The sequence below is a fragment of the Dermacentor albipictus genome, chromosome 5 (assembly GCF_038994185.2).
Source record: "Dermacentor albipictus isolate Rhodes 1998 colony chromosome 5, USDA_Dalb.pri_finalv2, whole genome shotgun sequence".
In the NCBI taxonomy this organism is placed as follows: domain Eukaryota; kingdom Metazoa; phylum Arthropoda; class Arachnida; order Ixodida; family Ixodidae; genus Dermacentor; species Dermacentor albipictus.
Genome location: NC_091825.1, coordinates 148,223,234 through 148,246,225, shown reverse-complemented (window position 1 = coordinate 148,246,225; position 22,992 = coordinate 148,223,234). Strand labels below are relative to the sequence as shown.

General features: G+C 41.5%; 1 protein-coding gene across 1 annotated transcript in view; it reads left to right on the top strand.

Annotated features, from left to right (window-relative positions):
- LOC135906213 (complex I assembly factor ACAD9, mitochondrial-like) overlaps nucleotides 1-22,992 on the top strand; it is a 42,485-nt gene that overhangs the window by 621 nt on the left and 18,872 nt on the right. The window contains exons 2-10 of the mRNA XM_065437479.2: nucleotides 6,108-6,201; nucleotides 6,268-6,369; nucleotides 8,991-9,097; nucleotides 11,981-12,081; nucleotides 13,465-13,615; nucleotides 17,341-17,443; nucleotides 21,446-21,519; nucleotides 22,426-22,501; nucleotides 22,637-22,707. Of these exons, the coding sequence (XP_065293551.1) occupies nucleotides 6,108-6,201; nucleotides 6,268-6,369; nucleotides 8,991-9,097; nucleotides 11,981-12,081; nucleotides 13,465-13,615; nucleotides 17,341-17,443; nucleotides 21,446-21,519; nucleotides 22,426-22,501; nucleotides 22,637-22,707 (879 nt within the window). The remainder of the gene's footprint in view (nucleotides 1-6,107; nucleotides 6,202-6,267; nucleotides 6,370-8,990; nucleotides 9,098-11,980; nucleotides 12,082-13,464; nucleotides 13,616-17,340; nucleotides 17,444-21,445; nucleotides 21,520-22,425; nucleotides 22,502-22,636; nucleotides 22,708-22,992) is intronic.

Sequence of the window (22,992 nt, the reverse complement as noted above, 5' to 3'; positions counted from 1 at the left end):
GTCGCAGGTTGCTGGTCACGATTAGCTACTTTGAGAGAAGTGTGCACTCGTGTTTATAATGCACGTGGAGTTCACCGTAGTTTCACACATTGATGCAGCGCTCCAATATGCAGCCTCGTAATTTTTTCTTTTTAAATAGCGATATAGAAGTGATGGAGGGTGATCTTTTTTCTGCGTCGTACATTTGCAAGTAAAATTTCGCCAGTGCGGCCCGATCCGAGGAGGAAATTTAAGAGGAAAAGGGCGGAACAGGTGCGCGTAGGATACCTGCTTCTAATGAGAAGAGAGTTTGAGAGGGAAAGCGGATGTGGTGGATAAACATCGATAAGAGATCGGCCAAGTATCCTTGTACTGTTCGACGGAAGTGCGCACACTAATGCTGTTATGCGTTTTCTGTCTAACTAATTATAGAATTTTCATGCCTTTCTCTAGTGAACCTTCTGAGCAGAAATTGGCCATAGTTACCCGTAATTTGCACTAGCAAATCGTGAAATATGATTTTCTGCAAGTCGGCCCAATACGTTTCAATCCTGCTGCACTCGGGCGACTAACAACAGCAGCAGCAATCACAGAAAGGCAACAAAGGTCAGCTTACGCAATCCTAGGTAAATGTCGACGCCGACTACCTGTGATACGCACCGTCAATGCACCACTGTGGAGGCTTACTTTGCAGACCTTGGAGAAGTTGCCTTGTTGTTGTGACCTCGAAAAACGTGTTGCCGTCGTCGTTGTTAGCCTTGAAACATGTAGCTCACACCAACTGTGGGTTAATTGCCCAATAATAGCAGATAGTCTGCATTGAATGAATTATGCACTGGGACAAGCTAATTTGTGGGTTAACATATGAAAAGCAACGATAAAAAGATAATGTATTGGTGAACTTTTACTTTTGCTATGATTTTGTGTCCATTTTTCTCTCTGTTTCTGTTCTTTTTCACTGTTTTGCTGTGTTTCATTAGAACAGGATGTATGTATTTTATAATATCTGATGTGCATGGATGAACTCAAAAGCCGACAACTACCCTGCCGAAGCCATCATCTAAACAATGCACTTTAATAAAGTAACTAACTTGTTTATGTTCTTGCTTCATTTCATCTACAGCCACTCTGAGAACCTCTAAAAATAATTTGTAACCAACAACTCTACAAAACTGCTCTCCACCTTGCAGTGCATCGCAATACGAGGTCATGAGCCAGTCCTGTAATTTTTCTTCGATTCTTGCCAACCTTACCTTAGGTTAGAACAGGAAATAACTGCGCAGTTACGATGTGCTGTATGACTGCAGGCAACATAATATGGCAGTATCCAGTGTCAACTTTGTAGACCATCTGCAGCACCAAGCACTTGATGCTATGCTACGAATGCTGCTGTTTTTTGTTTCTGTTGGGCAGCCACCTGTCATTTAACGTTTGAAACATATGAGAGAAATGATGACAGTAAAATAAAGAAATACGAATGCGACAGAAAGCACAGTGTGCGACATGTGCACAAAATAGGTTGTTGGACTCTTTGCTACATGTACAGAGTTCAAGCTAACGATTGCTCTGATGTTAATGGAATTCTAGTAATGCTATCCACGTATATATGAAGAGTAAATAAAAGTTATATCTGTGCAGCTCATTTGTTCAGCTCATAGTGGACCCTGTCACGTGTTTAACCTATCACGAGCCAATTTTCTGTAGCAGAAAGAAATATTATTGGGTCATTCCATCTCAAGTGTACTCGGTGTTTTATCGACCATCTGCGATTCTGCTGGAAAAAATCATACTGTTTTACCTCAAAGTGCGAAGTAATTATTCAAGCGATTTTTCTTTTAAAAAAAATGTCTAATGCCCTCGGGACGCTTTGAAGATTGCGCACACAAGTGAAACTATGCCAGGTAGAAAAATTTCTACAAAGTTATTGCTTTGACCTGTTACTGCGAATATTTTTTGAAATAGTCGCCAGACGGTGCTCTTTCGTGACTATTGTCGTTTATTACATTTTGTTTTAATTTACATAATTTTTAGCCGTAAGGAAAAGTCGACAATTGCCCCTTTTTTAATATTTTTTATAAAAGAAAGTAACGTTTCCACGAGGAACATATTCACAATAGGGGCTTGGTATGTGTGTATACTAGATGATAAAAATATTTGTATAAGAAATAAAGCCTAAACTTTTGCTTAATGTTATGGTAAATATAATAAAAATTACGTTCTGACTCAATTTGTGGCTTCATTTTCGCAATGTAGCGTTCCAAGTAAAAATATGGCACAGTTGGCATCGGATAGTATGCTTTGCTGTCTATCTATGTACAAAGATTCAAAAGATTAAATTTTGTTTTAAGCGAGAAAAAAATGTTTGAATTGCACAATCACAAGGTTGCACGGAGCATCTCTTTGCTTCGCCTTCACTGCATAGCACGTCGGCCGGTGTTTCAGTCTCGCTCATTTTACGCGCTTCTTCTTTTTCTTTTTGAAGATGAGGTCTTTTTTGGCGACTTCAGGTTGATTTGCGGTTCGCGGGGACTGAGTTTCTGGCCATTGTCATCTTGTAAGATTATAAAATTGCAGGCCTTCTAGTGATGACAATGGACAAGATGACAAGATGACAATGGCCAGAAACTCAGTCCCCGCGAACCGCAAATCAACCTGAAGTCGCCAAAAAAGACCTCATCTTCAAAAAGAAAAAGAAGAAGCGCGTAAAATGAGCGAGACTGAAACACCGGCCGACGTGCTATGCAGTGAAGGCGAAGCAAAGAGATGCTCCGTGCAACCTTGTGATTGTGCAATTCAAACATTTTTTTCTCGCTTAAAACAAAATTTAATCTTTTGAATCTTTGTACATAGATAGACAGCAAAGCATACTATCCGATGCCAACTATGCCATATTTTTACTTGGAACGCTACATTGCGAAAATGAAGCCACAAATTGAGTCAGAACGTAATTTTTTTCATATTTACCATAACATTAAGCAAAAGTTTAGGCTTTATTTCTTATACAAATATTTTTATCATCTAGTATACACACATACCAAGCCCCTATTGTGAATATGTTCCTCGTGGAAACGTTACTTTCTTTTATAAAAAATATTAAAAAAGGGGCAATTGTCGACTTTTCCTTACGGCTAAAAATTATGTAAATTAAAACAAAATGTAATAAACGACAATAGTCACGAAAGAGCACCGTCTGGCGACTATTTCAAAAAATATTCGCAGTAACAGGTCAAAGCAATAACTTTGTAGAAATTTTTCTACCTGGCATAGTTTCACTTGTGTGCGCAATCTTCAAAGCGTCCTCAGGGCATTAGAAATTTTTTTTAAAAGAAAAATCGCTTGAATAATTACTTCGCACTTTGAGGTAAAACAGTATGATTTTTTTCAGCAGAATCGCAGATGGTCGATAAAACACCGAGTACACTTGAGATGGAATGACCCTATTTTATGTTTATTTTCAGCAAATAATTGAATAACTCTCTCCTTAAAATTAGTATTCTTAGCCACCTTATTACCAAGATATAATGGTGGGAAGTGTGTTTGACGGACACCTAAAAAGTTAAATAAATTTTTTAAATTCCTCTTTGTATCTTTTCTTTTAATTCAGCATGGGCAGCAGACCTTTTCTTGATGCCATCTAAAACCAACTGGAAGAGTTCTTGCGAAATACATAGATTACCAAGATATAATGGTGGGAAGTATGCTTTTTGTCGCCCAATAGACACAAGAAGTGGAATTTTTTCTTCTTTTTTTTCTGTTTCCATCTTTTCCTTTCTTTCTTTCACTTTGGCATGTGTGGCAGGCCTTTTCTTTATGCTATCTAAACCAATAGCAACGGTTCAGGATCGGATTTAATGAAGTAATAGGTACCAATAGGCTAGTTGGTCAGCCATGATATCGATGAGACAGCTCTCTTGAAATAGACATCTTCATGCACACATGAAAGGGACGTACACCACTGTCTCTGTATTTCCTTCTTTATGTGTGTGTGAACCTGTATATTTCAAAAGGGCTGCTTCATCATTTAAGTAAACCTAAAATTTTGTTGACACTGTTCTGTTTCTGTGAGTGACTGATGTAATGAAACCGAAAATGCTATATCTGAAACAATATTAAGTTATAGTGAAACGAATATTTGTTTGCCCAACAGGTCAAGGTGTGTACTGTGGGTGCAAAAATTTTAAATACTTGGCAAGAACAACTTGAAATGGCACATTCAAGACAGAATGTGCACACATTTTGACCAACAGCTTGGCTAGGCTAGCCAGCAGCCGACAAGCCAATGTGCCAATCCCATCTGATCGCACCGAGTGCAGAGTTGCATATCAACGGCAGTGAAAAGTGAGCTTAATTTAGCGTTGTTCACAAGCCACATATAAGCATGGCAAGTGCTCAATAGGGCATCCATATTAGCAGCAGACAGTTATCTGGATCGTATGAGGAGTATGCTTGCGTTTGTACCACATAGACCCCATCACCCCTTCTTTTTTATTTTGCCGATATCAGCCTGTAGACTTACAAGGAATATAGAATATACAGTGAAGGTATATTTCTGCCATGTACAACTTCATTATAATGAGGGTCAACTGTTTTTTTATATGTGGCAAATTCAGGACTTGTTCACCTTTATTCGACTCTTTATGGCTGTTGTGGGCTCACCCCACTGGTCCTTTTGATGTCCACTGCCATTAATTGCTGGAATCTTAAAATCATTTGCGAGAAAATTAGCAAGAAAGAAAGGAAAGGAAAATTTAATGTGCCACAAGAATCTGAACTTATCACCAACAGATTGGCTGTTCAGGATTCTACCATTCATCTACTCTGCCAACACTACAGCATAGAGAATACTAATCCTGGAAAGTGCGATAGCAGCAGCAGCAGCTGCCGTGATTAGCTAACACTTGCTTTACATCTCTGTACTAGATAGAGCTGACATCCGTGCCGTCTTTGTGTTCTAGCATGTCACCTTCCCAGTTGCAGAGGCAGTCATTAAGTTTTATTCTTTTATATTTAATGATAAGGACAGTGCGAGCCCTGTTCATGGGGTAACCCAAATATAAATTTAATAAATGCCAAACAAATCCAGCAATAATAAGTTTAAGGGTTTTTAGTAGAAACCTGTGGCTATATCCAGATAGGTAATAAATAAATAAATAAATGCTGCTTTTCCACTTCGCTTAGGGGAGGCACGAATTTCACAGAATAATAAAACTCACACTTTTTTTACTTCTGAAAGAAAATTGCCTCACTCACACATGCAAGTGTTCACTCCGACAAACACCGCATGAAACAGTGTGTAGCTTGCTGCACGTTATATTTCGCCAGCTATCGTATCACTGCTTTGTGTTATGGGTGAAACTAATTTTTTTCATGTGTTTGCCTATTGCTACAAGTGAGCCTGCATGGTTTGCTATCATCAAAATTCAGCGATGTCCTGCTTTTTATTCACTATTACTTGAAATGCCCCCAAAGCCCATCACAAGGAGATTATTACCTAGGAGGCACACACATTACACAAGCACAACTCGACATAATGTAGCATAACTTTTCATAAATAAATATATTGTCGAAGGAAAAAGCTTAGAGAAGCATAAATCGTGCAACAAAAAATAGTGCAAAACAGTGAGTGTAACGGCAATAGCTACACAACAAAGTGGAAACAAGCTAGCACATTGCTTACACACAAAACTTACTGTTCACAGTATGAACGAAAAATAAATAAAATAAAAGGAAAGACAAAAGCTACAGCTTGCAGAGCCAAGCTTTTTGTATAAAAAAAAATATAATAAAGTCATGGAGGATAAGACGCTCAGGCACAGCACAGGCGTACAAGATTTTTAAACGTTGTCGCATCAGTTTCCATGGCTATGTTTATGAGGGTTCATTCCATTTTATCTGTGAGCTTGTATAAGGTGATGTATGACATAATGGCAGCTTAATTTTGTTTGGTGACTGTACTGCAGAAGGATGAATGACAGTGGGGGTGAACAGCTCGGATGCAGCTATTTGTTATGGTAAAGTTTGTGAAGAAGTGATTAAAGGAGAGCGTTCGTGGTGTAGAATTTGAAGCATAAGCTTTTATATATCAACGTTCAGCTCTACGACATAGTTCCTTACTTTTGGACTTGCAGGCTATGCTGGCGTACCCAGAGGTGCTTTCTCGAGAGAAGCTTGAGGAACTAGAGGCTATGGCAGATGCGGTGCGGAGGTTCTATGATGCAAATGGTGAGCTCAATCAATTCATGCGCATTGTCAGTCCTGACGTTGCTGACCACAACTCTCCCGTTTCAGTGGACACTGCCAAAATAGACAGGGAAAAGAACATACCAAAGGAAATTTTGGATGGCCTAAAGGCTCTAGGACTGTTTGGGTTACAAGTTCCAACAGAATACGGTAAGGCAGCGCCTTGCTTTTAATTAATTGTATTGCACTGATATCTTTGCCTTATTGTTGACTTCTGTTAATCTTGGCCAGCTAGGTTGATCAACCTTTCCAGAAACAGAAAATTAAGGCACAACATACCAACATTAATTTAAATATTTGCACCATAACACAATTGTGCAAATAAATAAAATCAAACCTGTAATCCAAGTGAATTACACCTTTTTCATAACAATTCAGGAACACGACATTTTTCTTCTGATGGACATAGCAGAACACTGCAATACTTGCAGGTTAGCAGCATACATCTATCAGATACAAAAAATGTATCTGTAGTGACAATGCTTTCTACCATCCAAATGGGGGAAGGGGGGGGGGGGGGTGCGGTATACAAATCAAATCCAAACGGTGTTGGCCACACACCAAGAGGACTGGAATACACTTGAGTGCAGGTTTAAGAACCCTAATTGGTCAAGGTTAATCCAGAGCACTTCGCTAGTATGTCTCATAAGATGCTGTACAACTTTGAAATGTTATATATAGCCCAACAGTTTCTGTCAATTAAAGCTAGCGATGGGTTTCATGAGATCTAATCCACTTGCTGCTGTGGTGCAAACAAATGCATTTAGAGAAGAAATATACGTGGGACAACCTATGAAAACTTTATGGGCAACTCTGTCTTTTTTCTTGTCTATTTGGAGACATTAAAGACAACAGTATATTATGATACAGTTAAAACTTGATTTAACAAACTGATGACCACGCCCGAATTAGTTAAATCAGGTAGTTCGAAAAATCAAGTAAGGAATTTTTGGGGCCTTTAAAATTTAAAATTGTTACATAGCAACACCCAAAAGGTACCGCGGCATTGTATTTGCCACTAACCAATGCCTGCGCATGTAAAGAGTCAGTGAGGGTGGCCCAACTACCGTCGCCCATAGCGCCATCTGGTATGTAAGAACACAAGTGATTGCTGTATTCATTGTTTCATGCATGAGCGCGGCATACAGCCTCGTCAAAATAAAGCTAGGGCCGGGCCTAGGGTGCCTAGAGGTTTTAAAGGGCCCCTCACCAGGTCTAGCCATTTTGAGCTGACAAGTGCACAGTACACATTGCATGATAACAATCGTGTCTGCAAATTATTACATTGCTATCGAAAGATCTGAAATTTCAATCCGAACGCCGTTTTCCTCTTCGTTCGCGGCCGCCGCACTCCAAGCCGGATGGTGACGTAATCGTGGCCCCGCGCCTACGTAATCCTGTGTGCAGTGTGACGTCGCTCGTGGTGACACGTGACTTCGAGAATTATACAAGACAACATCTGTTATCTGTGCGATCTGTTGCTTGAATTAACAAATTGAAGTTTAGAGAAATAATGAAACACACAAACAGAATGCCTGCGTGTTTTTTGTTTTATTTCGCACCGAAGCAAGAGAGATGTACTTCCACTTCGTCTGCTTGTTCCCCCGGTCGTGTTGCCATTTTCTACTGTGCTCTAGCGTGTGATCACGCTCTGCGATCCACTTGTTCTGCCTCGGTATTTGTGTAGCACTGAATTATACCGCTAGTCATGGTTCCTTGTGCACAGCACGCAAAATCGCGTGCTGTGCGAACGAGACAACAGCTTGCATGCAACGCCGTCGGTGGAAGTGCGTAGCGCCAAAAAGAAAAGTGAGGAGGAACAAGAAAAAATGAAGGCGGGGCCTGTGATGTGTGCGTCACACGATCCTCGAGGTCCAGTATGGGAGAACGCAGGGAGGGAATTTCTTTTGTGTAGGCTAGACGGGGTGAGTGGAGAGAGCGCCTTGCTTGGCAGTGGAACCTGCCTGCTGAAATCATGGGTTCGCAGCGCTTAAATATTTCTATCTCGGCTATTAATGAGCTGATTTGAAAGATTCTTGCGCCAGAACGCTCCCTAGAGGACACATAACAACTTCCAGCATATAACCAAAATTTGCTATGGGGCCTGGTGAGGGGTCCGTTAATGTGATAGCATTAGAGCACACACTCGAAGAAAAACCCGTGTGTCAAAATTAGAAATAAATCACAGCTTTTTTTACTCATTTATTTCTGGAAAAGCTGCATTAAATCGGGTACATGCAAACTAGTTTCATTGATCTGGGTTGATGACAGCATTGAACCTCATGGGTACTTGGTGGGGAATGGAAATTTCTTCGTTAGATCGGCAAATTGGTAAAGTCGGGTCTTGTTAGATGGAGTTTGAACTGTAACCCGAGCCTTCTTTTAAATTATTTTCAGTGTTACTATCAGCAGTTGAGTTTTAGAGGTGTGCCTCAACTTGATGGAATTAATGTATTTTATGTGTGGGATTTGTGTCTGCATATTGTGATGGCTCCCTGAAGTTCCCTTTATTCAAAAATATTTGCTTTTACTTGTCACTCACATTATGAAAAATATTGCAAACCATGCTGGTAATACTCATGGTTTTGAGAGTGACATCAGTCAGTTGCGTTAATAACCATTTGTTGATTGATCCCCTCATGAGACTTCCTACGCCTGTCACATTCTGGTCATACTTCTTTTTGTTATTCTAAATTTTCAGTCCAGGGTCATATTATAAGTAGGCTGCTCAAAATCACTGTAAATGCTTACGTGTTTTGCTATTCTTCTAGGAGGTCTTGGGCTGACAGCTACGGAGTATGCAAGGATCTGTGAAGTCACTGGAAAAGATGCATCCCTGGGGGTCACTCTGGCTGCACACAATTCTATAGGCATTAAGGTCTGTGAACTGTTTTTCCTGTGCTTTGGTCATTGTCTGCTGTGAAATGGGAGCAAATGTACGGAGAACCAACAGTTCAACACATTTGGATTAGCACACTTGTAGTATGTGCTCTAGTGTGTTGCTAGACACATCTATGCAGATGACTGATTTACATGCTCCACACTGATGATGCCTCCTCTCATTTGACTCCTTCACTAAATGCTGCAAGGCAGTGCCACATGTTGTTTTCTAGTACTTTGCCTTGCTTGACACTGTCATCCACAGCTGTTGCTGCTGTCTTAGGCATTTGGCACTCTTACCATGTGCATGCAGTTTCTATGCAGTCAGCTGGAGTTCACTTATTTAAAGGCCATGTTTGAAAGAGTATCAGTTGTTAATGCGAAGCATTCCTTACCTCATTCTTGGCACTTTCTTGTAGGTAGGTAGGTAGGTAGGTTCCTGTCTCACCTCACTTTAATAAAAAAGAAAAGAAAAATAATGTGTGACCAATGGTGGAATCGAACGCTGCCAGGAAGCACAGCAGTCCAATGCACTTTTCCTTGTTACAGCGCATGCTGTGAGGCACCATGTCAGACTGCTGTATCTCCAGGACCGGCCCAATTTCCCCAGCACTGTCCTCATAGCAGTATTTGCTACGTAGAAACTGCAATGTTGTACCAACTTCACAATCACCCAAGTTAATCATGTTTTAACATTTCTTTGCTGGAGTACAAATGGAATCGGCGTTTTAACATGCACCACATGACATAGCCCTAGGTACGTACGATTGTATAACATGGAGTTGCTGATAACATTACAATTCAGGTTTCTCTCGCTTATGCTTGACCACTACCCCTGTAGGACTCAACAGTCGTCATGCCATAAGCTTGCATCAAACAGCTGGCATAGATGTGGCTTTGCTGCCGTACAATTGTCTTCGACGTGTTCATCTTCATGCTGCACACAGCTACTCAATTTACACGAACACGTTGGTACATCTGGCAACGGTTTGTGGAAACCCAGACAATGCTGGATAGTCAGGTACCTGCAAAATGCTTTGCATAATATAGATTCCTCCAGTGTGTGGGTCTTCAGTGTTCACTGAGGAAATCAGAGCTTCACCTTTATAGACCCAGACGAAGGGGGCTCAAAATGAAGGGTTGCAAGCCGCTAGAGGACGTTGACACCACTCCACGGACAAGTGAAGTCGGTGTCATCCCTAGGGTGGACTCCCTCCAGGTCCTGGGTATAACAATCAAATCGAACGGCTACAATAACCTGACGGTGTCTATAGGTTGTCTACCACCCGGGAAAACTGGGAATTCTCAGGGATTTTGAATAGTCTGGAAAAACTCGGGGGAAAGCTCAGGGAATTTGTGCTTCAATCAAGGAAAATTAGCTGTCATTTTGTTGAAAGGGAACGAAAGACGCCCTACTGCTGGCTCGAGTAAAAGAGAGGAATCCTAACAAGTTGTCTTTGACGATGTGTTGTCGGCTGGAGGAGTTGCCGGTGTACAGTCAACGACTGATTGTCCGGGCGCCCGATTTTTATGAAGTGCCCGATAATGCGGATGGCTTCGCGGCACCACCACGTGCCCCGTCGACCGTCGCCCCTACTAGCCCCTACAGCAACATACGCGCGGTAAACTGGTGTCATGCGGACTCGCCCGACCGCTCTATTCACACTCGCGTCTGGTTCAGCCGGTCCGCCTGTTTCACACTATTGTCTGCTCGCGCTTGCTTTTTCTATGACGAGTCTAAACCGAGGCACCCGATAAAAAGGTTGTTGGAGACAGTGTGTCATATACGATTCTGTACGACAGGACAGACCCTGAATACAAGGACGTGAAGGCGACACCCAGTACCTCACTTTTCTTGTCTTTTGAATGCGGCAACGCCGCAACAAACGGGAGCGCACCAACAAGATTATAATCAGTAAAAATGACTTTGTCATCTTGATGAGACCTTACTCGCGTTAAAATGCAGGATGAAGAATGTAAACACAGCGCCGATCTGTCAGCAGACGAAGCAAAAAGCACGTGAGCACGCAGAGGGAAGCAGCGGCAGAGGCCCGGTATGGCCTCGGCAACTCCGCTGCTTCGGTGGCAGTCTTAGGTGGCAGAGGTAATTAGTGCCATCTATCAAGCTGGCAGAAAAGCAAAACCGCTTCCCTCCCGCCCTCCCTCTTAGCTTCCTCGTAACACCCTCACCTTCGACGTTCTCCATGCACGCGCGCCTCCGTGCCGGTGCCATCAGCCTCGCTGGCATGGCGCCAGCTTGCTCCTTGAAGTTTCGTTTTCTGCCGTTATTGGGAAGCGAGCGTTGGCCAGCGTGGGCACTTTCATGGTCCCCGCTCGCTGTGTGCTTGCACGCCGCGATATTTCACGACTCGCACAGTTCGTGCATCTTGATGGGGTACACAAACACTTCAAGAATATGTCCTTTTTTTAAACTTAACTTCCTTTAATTTGAACAAATTTTCGGGCCCCTTCGAGTTCTAATTATCGAGATTTGACTTAGTTCATTTCCCCATTGCTTTCCCGGGCTTAATTATTTGTTTACTTCGTTTGGTTCTTAGTAACAAAATTGGAGCCTTTGGTTCCCTTTATTCTTCTCACAGTTGGTAAGAGTGCCACTTGCACAGGCTGAAAGTCTCGCTTTTGAAACAATATCAGTTGTTTATTAATTAGTTAATTAGTTAGTTAGCTAGCAAACTAGCTAGCTAGCTAGTTAGTTATTTTAGCACCTTTGGCATAACAGTATGATTTGGAGAGGCTTCTGCTGATGGTGATCGTAAGTAAACTGAGACTCTGTGTTCCTGCATGTAATACTACAAACAAGCATGTTATGGTATGGTTGTTTTTTCTTGTAACATCTATTATTTCTATGGTTGCCTTGCAGGGAATTCTTTTGTGTGGGAATGAAGAACAGAGGAGAAAGTATCTGCCAAAGCTGGCAACAGGCGAGCACGTAGCAGCATTTTGTCTGACTGAACCTACAAGGTTGGCGAATTTTCTTGGTACATTTTGTGCGTATTATTACAGACACCTCAGTACACTCTTATTTTCTTGTACAATTGCATGCAGAAAAGGCAGCCAGAATTCTGTGCAGGACCACACGGCACATTTTTTTCTGATCAAAATAGAAGGAGGCTTCTGTTTTATAGCCACTATATAATGATGAGCTCACATAATGAATGATAAGGACAAAGCTGAGGCTAGGAGGCTGGACAGAACAGGTGCTTTCTTTGTCTTAGATTGTACCCATCATTGGTTAAACTAGCGTGTACCAACAGTATATATATATATATAGCCTCTGTATTCATTTTCCAGTTCTGTGCATATATTGTAAATGTTGTTAGCACAAGAACTGGTAAATATACTGTGTGTTCCACTTTTAAAGGGAACACTATACTGTGTGGCTCTCGGTTTTTCGTTCTAGCTGAAAGTGCCAGCTGTAGCTATGTCAATGCACTGTATAGGTGTGTTGAAAGGTTCCAGCACTGACAAACACAAGCCATTTGCTGCAAAGCGAGGTGATGGTACACTTGCCAGAATGAAAATTTTGCACATCCACTGCACTCACATGCTCGCTTTGACAGTGGACTGCGCTGTATAAGCTTTCTTATCCTTCAGATGCTCACATTCTTGTTCAAGTAGTGAACAATATGAACACTCCAGCTAAGTAGGTGCATTTGTCTGCTGTTGATTCCTCTCATTACTGAACAATATTTTGTCGCTGCCTTCACTATGCATGGGCAGTACACAACGAATGAAACACGAGAAGACAAATGTACAACCTTCAGTGTTTTTTCTGTGCCATGGTAAAGTACACATTGGGACATGATCGAAAATTGCATGTAGATGGCACAAGCTCATGCTTATGCCCATAAACTAACTAGGCTTGAATGGCAAATTTTTGACCACGTCATCATAGAGTGTGTAGTTGACCTGAAGCTGCGCGCTCTGATTATCATGTTTCATTTGTTTGCCCAAGTATGCCTGTCTGACTAAGGGGTCTGCTGTGTCTTCCATTTTTCTGTGTCCCAGTATGTTTAATGCCCTGGAATGTGATGCCATAGCCCGATAATGTTTTTGTAACTTCGTATACAACTTTTCTCTATGTTCTAATTATGTGTTCATGCTCTGTTGTCTCCTTTCTTTAATACTGTTGCTTTCATTAGAAACCATTGCATTTGTTTTATTTATTGCTTCCAAAGAAAGAAAACCCTGCCAGCAGAATCATCGGTAGCATTATGTTATTGTTATGTTGTGTATGTTTTGTTAGAGCGAACTTTCTTCCGTGAAATTTCAACGGGTAGTACACCAAACCTTTGTCATTCTAGAAGTTGCCTAAAGAGAGATCCCTTTTTCTCGTTTATGCAGTGGTAGCGACGCAGCGTCTATTCAACTCTCAGCGACGCCGAGCCATGACAAAAAGACTTACTATCTAAATGGTAGCAAGATCTACATCAGCAACGGTGGCTTTGCTGATATTATGACTGTTTTTGCCAAGGTCAAAGTGGAAGGAGTGGATGTACGTATGTCTCAACTGCAAACCTTTGACAAGTGATGTTGTCACTGAGTGATTCCACAGGAAATCAAACATGCACATCCTCTTGACGTGTGTGTGTGTGTGTGTGTGTGTGTGTATATATATATATATATATATATATATATATATATATATATATATATATATATATATATATATATATATATATATATATATATATATATATATATATATATATATATATATATATACATATATATATATGTATGTGTGTGTGTGCCTCTGTGTCGTAGGAATATTCAAGTTGCATGGAACCGAAAATTTTATTCCCGAAAAGTGTTCCCAGCATGCCAAAAGAATACATGAAAGGGGTGGCGTCAGCGTCCACCTATTGCTTACCACCATATTTTTCGATTTCATGGCCGAATTAAATGCAAGCTAAAAATGTTGTGTTGAAAAACCTTTTCTGCTCATTTTAATATACTTCACAGTAATTTAGTTCCATGTGTCTTTTTATGCGGTCTGCAAATAACCTGCTGGGGAAAAGAAAGACCAATATTATTGGTTGGAAGTAGGTAGTTCCAGTAAGCTCTTCCACGTCATTATGCTGAAGTGCTATAATAAAGGCCAACCAGCCGCGTGTCAAGTCACGTTGATCATCAAGCCTCGTTGGTCCACTATGCACTGCACATCTTTGAGTCCCTCGAGGGCTGTTTGAAGCCTTTTATGAAAGATTTCACTACTCACTGCCAGACCCAATGGGAGGTGGAGCCATTTGAAACGTCCCATTGGTGTCAGGAATGCAGTTAGAAGACTAGATTCTTCATCCAGGATGCGCTGCCAGTATTTGTTGCATAGGTCAAACTTTGAGACGATCTTAGCCTTTGCAACCTCTGGCAAAATGTCATTCAGAACAAGTAGCGCTTGTCATTCATGTTCCACAACAATGTTCAGGGCTTGTGGATCAATGCAGATTCTCATTTCACCGTTTTTCTTTTTCTTTGTGGTGATGGCCATTCGGCTGGCCCATGGAGTAGATTCACTGACACTCTCTATTATTCCGCGTTTCCCTATGTGTCTGAGTGTTTTTTCGAGTTGTGGCTTGATGCTGACAGGGATGCGGAGGTTTGTGACTGCTTTTGGACAAACTGATGGCTTTGTTACAAGATTTACTTTCCCAGGCAGCGAGCCTAAGGATTGCTTAAAGACAGCTGGTTACTTGTGTGGAAGATGTGATTCGTCGAGCCTTTGTGTGTTTCTCACAGACACTGGCAACGAGATTATAGTCCATCATAATGAGTCCCATGGCCTCAGCTGTATACCATCCTATAAGTGCTGTGAGGTCACCTCGCACAACGATAAACACTGCTTGCAGCATGCTGGTGTCCATCTGGAGCGATCACACTCAAGTTTGTCTTGCCTATCGGTATCACCTTTGCACTGTTCCACATGTAAAGACTCGTTGATGTCGGCTTTATCTGATGTGATGTGACGCTCTTCTCTGTGATGATGTTAACTGCAGCTCCACTGTCAACCTGAAACTTCACTTTCCTTCCATTGACATCTAACGTTGCGAACAATGGGTTTGCTCTGCCTTTTCGAATCATAAGGTGTAGCATCAGAGTCATCATATTGAGGCTTCAAGCTGGTGACAGTCTTTATTACTCCTGCACACACTTGCGAAGTGGTTGAGATTTTGCAGTTATTACATATTTGATTCCACACCAGACGTGTGTTCCTTGAGGTTCCTTGAATTCCTCCACAGTAACTGAATGTTCACACTGTTCTCCTCGCTGCTGGGTGCTTCCCTTTGTTAACCTCTGCAGTTGCAATGCGGCATTTATTCTTTCCTGACAGCATGCACATCTTCGGGAGGTGTGGCTGCTTCTTTGAAAACCTTCATTTGTTGCTTCATTGTTTTGTGCGTGAGGCATACCTTGATAACTTTATCCAGTGAAGGGTCTTCCAGCTTCAAAATATCAGCACAAGCTCCTTTATTTTTTGTTCTGCAAATAATCTGGTCACGTATCATCTTCTCCTTTTCTAACCCAAAGTTGCAGTCTCTAGTCTTCAGCTTCAGATCTGTCAGGAAACTGTCGAAGCTTTCATCATAAAGTTGGACTCAGGTGCGGAAGATGTAAGGGGAGTAGACTTCATTTTGCCTTGGCAAGAAATGCGTGTCAAACAGTTCTATCACGTGCTTGAAGTCAAATTTTGGGTGCGGTTGTGCCAGAGTTGGTTCTCCAAAGCTGAGTGTGTTGTACACATCAAGGAGATTTGGTCCTCCAACCGTGAGAAGGGCAGCTTCCTTTCTGAGGATGCATCAGCAGCATCGGTCGCTTTCAGGTAGAGCATGAATGCTTGTTTGAATGTACACCATTGTTCTGTGGCGTTGCTCTCGGCTTTGAATTTTGGTGGTGGCGGTAGCCTGTCCACGCTGCTTGGTTGCTTCGCTCACTGGTCTCATCAGCGGTTTGTCTTCACTTCTGACACCATGTTGATTGCTCGTATGGAAGACACAGGATTTCAAAGAGACACGTTTATTGAGGTTACATTGCCATAAGTGTCTTGCTTCGGGGGCCACGAGGCCTAGTCTGCTTGACAAGAAGCCCAGGAGCGGGTCGTTTAGAAGGGTGTGTGCCACGTTGTGGTGGCACCATCTGGAGGTTGCTCATGTAACAGTTGACGGGCGGAACATTAAAATACTTAGAGCTACTCTATAACTTTGATCACATGCTGCTGATTCGTTCCTACATGCTACAACGATGTTTTCATCCAAGTGCGCCTGTGTTGTAAATATTGGTTACTTTCTATCGTGAGAGATTAGTGTGGAAAAATTGCATGTTGTGTATAAATAGCTCTGTTTGTTATTCACACCAAGGTTGCCCTTGGGTGCGCAATATTTTCACAAGAACCTGTCATTACACTCAGCTTTTACTTAAGTCAAATTCGAGCAGCATTTGTTGCTTGGTAGAAGTGATACAAGTGCAATTTTGTGTAGCTTACAAGAAAGTGGTGTCTTAAGAAACCAGTATGTTGAAATAGAGCAACTGATAGGAAACTGCAGCACTGTCATGCTGCCAGTGCACCTTGGTGCTTGCATTGCACATTGGTATGTGTATTTACGGGTTTAATTGAAATATAAACAAGTTAGAGTTCCAAATGGAATGCAGTTTTTCATTTCTGCTTTCACAAATACATCTAATACCAGCTTGATTTTGATGTGTGAGCTTACTGTGAGGCATGTACCATCTTTGCTGACAGGATGAGTAGTGGTGGAAGATCATGCTGTTGAGTTATTACCTGCGAAAGGTGTGCTACTTTGTAATTTCTTGTTCCTGCTTAGTTTGTCCATGATTATATGCAACATAATCTACAGGTAGTCTTAGTGAGATTTTGAATAATCAGCATCATGCCTTACTCGCTTGCAGCTACCAGAGTCAACATTACGAAATTATTAATAATGTTTGGTGCTGACTGCTGCTCACCTTGGACAAACTTGGCTAAAGTAGCGTATGTATTCCCTGGTTTTACAGCTGGAAAGTATGCAAGAAGTGCCAGGCATTCACAGCATCTTTTTGTATTGGCTGTGTGTTATAGGGATCTTGGATAAGCTGCAATCTTGTTGCTTGCACAGAGCCTCTGTATGTATGTAACTAAAGTTGCATTGCTCTGATCCTACTTTTTTATTGTGGGTTAGCCAATATGAACATGAAAACATTGTGTAATATTGTCTTTCTCTGCAGAGGAAAAAACAAGACAAGATTACGGCATTTATTGTGGAGAGGGCCTTTGGTGGTGTCACCTCTGGTGCACCCGAAGACAAACTTGGGATCCGAGGATCAAACAGTAGGTTTTCTTTTTTTCTATGTCTTGTTTCAAAGCTTCAAAGCTTGCACAGATTATTTGCACAAAAATTTGTCATTCGAGGCATAACATGAGCAGTAAATGTGGCTGAGACTCCTGTGTAGTACTATGTTGGAAGCAGACTTTCTACAGGTGGCAGTATTTGCTGCATTTTGCTTCATTGAAGAAAAAAAAATTATAAAGACATATATATTACAAATTTGATGCATAGGATTGAAACTAAAATTTTCGTGGAGGTTTATGAGGGTAGCAAACAAAACAATGGGGAACGAAAATTTGTATTACAACAAAGAGGGCAGTGCCTCGGTTTTTGAGGCCTGAGCTGGCTGCCCGAGGAAAAGAAAATACAGGATCAAATATTCATAATAGGTCGAGACCTGTGTCTGCTGCAGGAAAAAAATCTGGAGATGACAGAGCACATTGAAAGGGCATTTGAAGATATTCACCCATCCAGAACTGGATGGAACATCCACTTTCCAGGTGCGCTGGAGTTCGAAGCTGATGGAAGCATAGGCTGGCCAGCAATAGAGATCAGCAAGAAATTATTGGGGTATTGGTGGAAAAAACACAAGAGATAGAAACAGGATCATCACAGCCATAGGTGACTTTACAACATAAAGCAGTGACTGGCTGAGGGCTAAATTACAGTATATACAGTAAAGCTTAATTCGCTCACGCAGGCAAAGTGTCTAGTTGTTGCCACCCCAATTCAGATGTGCTGCCATTACTGATCGTCATCACCATGATCATGCTACCTGTGAAATGTTTACTATGCTATGCATAGCAGGCAACACTATGAAAGGTAGAGAGACTTCTCTCACTGCTCACTTTCGCAGCCACAGAATAGTGTCTTGCATATGAAATAAATGTTTGGGTATGCGTTGTGCAATTTATGACATACAGTTTAATCTCGTTATATTATTTAATATTCATTATAAGCATACTTAGCTGCCCACTGATGTCAGCAAGAAACGTTTTATATTTAGTTCGTTAAATCCAATAATTCATGTATCTATGTTTACTATATTGAGGTTTCACTGTACTTATATTTACATGGAAAGCGTCGCAGACCTGAACCTATTTACCACTGAATGAGCGGAGTGACGTGTAGCTGCGACCAGCAGGCATGGTAGGCGCAATAAGTAGTATGTCACATACTGGAAGCACAAAAGTACACAAATAATAGGTGGCTTGAAGTAAACTGGCGTCTACAAGTTGTAGTTGTAACTATACAAAGCAGGTAATTATTCTGCAGAAAGTGTCACTGATCAAAAATAACTGCACTGTGAAAGTCGGGGAGTCGGGCTTTTATGACTGCATTAGCACTTGTTTGGCTTCTGCATCGTTACCTGCTATGTATGAAACAGAGTGTGGTTGTTACCCTAAGCTTGCACATCGATCCTTCTGATCAGACATCAGGTCCATTGGGACAGTGCTTTTTGATTACAGTGTGTCAGGCACCCGTCTTGCAACAGTGAATGTGGCTAGCCAGACCCTTTGAGAAAGAGGCGTAGAAGGGTAAAAACAATGGCTCAGAACATCTATGATTTTGTCTTACCTGTTAATCTATTTTAAGTGTCACAACAAGCAAAGCACTGAAATGTTTAAAAATAGTTAAAGGGGTCCTGAGCCACCCCTCGGGCTTGGTGAAAAAACACAGTCTGCAGATAGCACACGCTGCTGTGAACATCTCAGTCAAATTTTGCAGTCATACGAGGCAGGTGGAGCTCGCAAGTGGAGCGCGAAGTTACCTTTTTCTCAAACGCACAGAAGCCCTCTCCTCACTCTTTTTGGGCTGCTTTATTTCGTAATATAGCAGGTTCTCATACACAGCTGCTATTGGCCCAATAGCTCACATCAACCAAGATGGGTGTCTGGAGTAGTGGTCTTCCTCCTACTGTTTTTGTGTATATTTATTGACACAGTTTAATAAACAGGCCGAAGTAAGTGAAAATCTGCTTTCCAAATTTCGATAAGAATTAGAGACTTCCGGAAGAAGCCAACTCTCGTTGGCTCACGCTGAGCCGCGGCTGCCTGCATAGGAATCAAACTTCGACCACTCTACTTATCGGTGTCATAACCCTCGAGTCTCGCAAATTTGGACTAGTTTTAAACACTCAACTAGCCTTGTACCATGCAAAACTTAAGATCGGACCACACACACATTTGCCAGTGTGTGCCCGCTGCTGACTGCTCCTGGTTTGGTGCTGTGGCAGACTTCGCTTCGCATTGAGCTAGTGATAGCACTTCAACATATACAAGTTGGATGTGGCTATTTTCCTTTGGTCAGGATAAAGCCAGTCTGCACCACAAAGCATGGCCTGGAGCATATGAGCACGAGTGCGTATTCAAGCCCTGTTGTGTACAAAGCGAACGCTGCGCATATGCACTGCAGTTGCATGTAGCGTAGATATTGCAGTCGCCACAGAATGCTGCAACGAGTCTGCTGGCTGACCGCACTGCATTTCACTGAGGACTACCGTGTCTGCTGCACCATAGGCTCCGAAATCGGAAATAGTGGCGCTCCATGAACATTTAAGCTTGAACTTCGTGCCACGGTGATGTTCGGTAGGTGGAGTGTTGTGGGCATGCCCTGCTCTGCCGTAGCCCTCGCAGTGCAAGTCACGAAGAAGAAGCGGAAGCATTGCGAACAGGACCTTTGATTGCCAATAACTGCTGAACGCATCGAATTAGTTTTTGTGGCGAAGTACTTCTGAAATAGTCTTTGGTAACTACAAATGCATTTATCGACTTCGATAAAAAGCGGTTCAGGGCCCTTTAATGTAACAATCACAGATTACAATGCAGGTATTTTTCTGTTGCATGTGACTGTTATAATTAGCTTTTACCGTAGCTGCGTTCTGAAATGTGCCGAAAAAGTGTGAATTTATTCATGTTTCATAGTTAAATGAACACACAAAAAATATATTTGTCCTTCTCATCCATCCTTCAGCATCAAAATAGGGGAGATGCAATGATGGACAAGGGGTTCGTAGACTTTTAGATTTATGATGCCTACTTGGCATTCTTTGTATTAAGATACATTGATTCTGTCACCCGCCATGGTTGCTCAGTGGCTATGGTGTTGGACTGCTGAGCGCAAGGTCGCGGGATCGAATTCCGGCTACGGCGGCCGCATTTCTATGGGGGTGAAGTGCGAGAACACCCGTGTACTTAGATTTAGGTGCACGTTAAAGAACCCCACATGGTCAAAATTTCCGAAGTCCTCCACTTTGGCGTGCCTCATAATCAGAAAGTGGTTTTGGCACGTGAAACCCCACTATTTAATTTTTAATTCTATGTCATCTAAAATATTCACATTGTTGCATTATTTAGGAGCCAGTGATAAAACCACTGATACACTAGACAATGATAAAACTATAATAAAGCCATTGTAAATGAAACGACAAAGAATAAGAAAATAGCAGTGGTGTTCAAATGTTTTGAATATCAGATACGAATAATGGGGTCACTGTCATTTGAGTAATATGCTATTCTTAATATTTGAATATGTGAAGGCTTATATATGTGTCTCTTGCCGAATATTATGTGACGCGAATGCTTTTTATCCATTTCGGATGGAATGAAGCACTGCAAGGTCACACCACATGTGTGTCATTAATCTATCTCCAGAAAATATTCCCCATTGCTGAGAGGCACCAGTTTTGGATGTGACAGGTTAAGCACTGTGTATGTCGAAGATTTTTATATTTACAATCTTGTAGTGAGTAACTTATGCTGTGTTCTTCCCTTCCTTTTTCAAAAGAAATATTCATTGTTTGGTTCATTATTTGAAGCCAAGTTGTTCTGAATATTTGTGTTCTGTCTGATCAAAAAATTTTCACTATTTGAGCACCCCTGGAAAACAGTATGCATACACTGTCACCTTTGCATACATTTCCGTGGCATGTTGGATTTTTAGCACCAGAGTGACACATAATTTAACAGATAAGAAGGCTAATAATGACGAACCTTGCATTTCAGCAACATCTATATTTTTTGACAACACACCAGTGCCTGCTGAGAACATCTTGGGGGAAGTTGGAGATGGGTTTAAGGTGAGGCTAATGAGTTCTCGACTTTCTACATAAAGTGTTTGCCATGCATGAAATGGCCATGGCTGAATAAGTCATCATTATCTATCTTTTTATTTTTTTATTGTTTACCTGTAGCACTGATAAGACAATGAGAAAAGGTGTGTGTTGCACTGTGGCTTTGACGAGTTTGTACAAAGGTAAATGCACTTTCTTTGGGGAGATTTGATAGAGGAAGTGACAAAATTATGTGCACTAAACCTACCCTCTTAGTTCTACTAGGGGCAGTAATGGTGCATAGTCAGAGAGACCGGCTGAGTTGAAGGGGTATTGACTCGACATTTCTCACTTCTCATAGTTTTCCATTAAGTGAAGTTGCAGGCATTCTAAACTTTAGAAAATGTATTGGCAAGCATCACTGTATCCCTAACTAATTTACTTCAATGCGTGTCTCAAAGAGCAAGTTTATGTTTCGGTGCCTCAGAGTTAGACGTGCCATAATGTCATGAAACAGGGACTCATTCTTTTCCTCTGATTGCTTCTACTGCTACACACAAGTGCAGCTGGAAAAATGCACGCAAGCAGCGATGCTAACTTTTTTATACACATCACCAATTTTTGGTCTATGTCATAACATCTCGATAATATTTATGATGCCAGCTCCATCATTTCGAGACGAACATTAGTATGAACTTCAAATATCTCTGAAATGTTTTCCATACCTTTACACTTACTAAGTATCATCCTTTCGTATCCAAAAAGCATGTGGTAGTGTTTCTACAACTTCAAATGTACATCTGTGCTACATGGGTACACACATGCTTTCTAGATTTCACAAAGTGCCTTTCTGAACAGCTCTTGGTGACAAGCTTTACTCTGCGAAGCTCATTTAACCCTTTGCATGCCTTTCTTCCACCTTCTCCCATTTAGGTGGCCATGAATATTCTTAACAACGGGAGGTTTGGAATGGGAGCTGCTTTGGCTGGGGGCCTTAGAGAACTTATTGGTAAGCTTACCCATACTGTGTTTGTAACCATTTTTTGCTGAGATAAGCTGTTAAGGGAACTTATTCAAGACTAGCATTGCTCTTTTTGCACTATACATACACTGATGGCATTGCTGACATCTTTTTCACTTACAGGGTACACCTCAAGGTATGCTGTCGAACGTGTGCAGTTTGAAAAACCCCTGAGCGACTTCGACATGATCAAGGTGACCACCTTTTCCCTAATTAACTTGTAAATAAATGTATTTTCTGAGAACCTTGTTCTAAAGTTTCGAGAAACTATAAGCTAACCATAACATGCAACTTTTGTCACATTTAATTGAATTGAGAGGGTATTTTAGTTGGCAGCAATCTTAAATTTCTTGGCATAAGGGTCCACAGTAGTGAAGGCGGTGAAGTGGTCCTTAGTGTGAATGAGTTAGTAAATATTATGAGTTGGTATTTGTCTTCGTCTCCATTCTTGTAATCATGTTTTTTTCTTTTCTCACTAA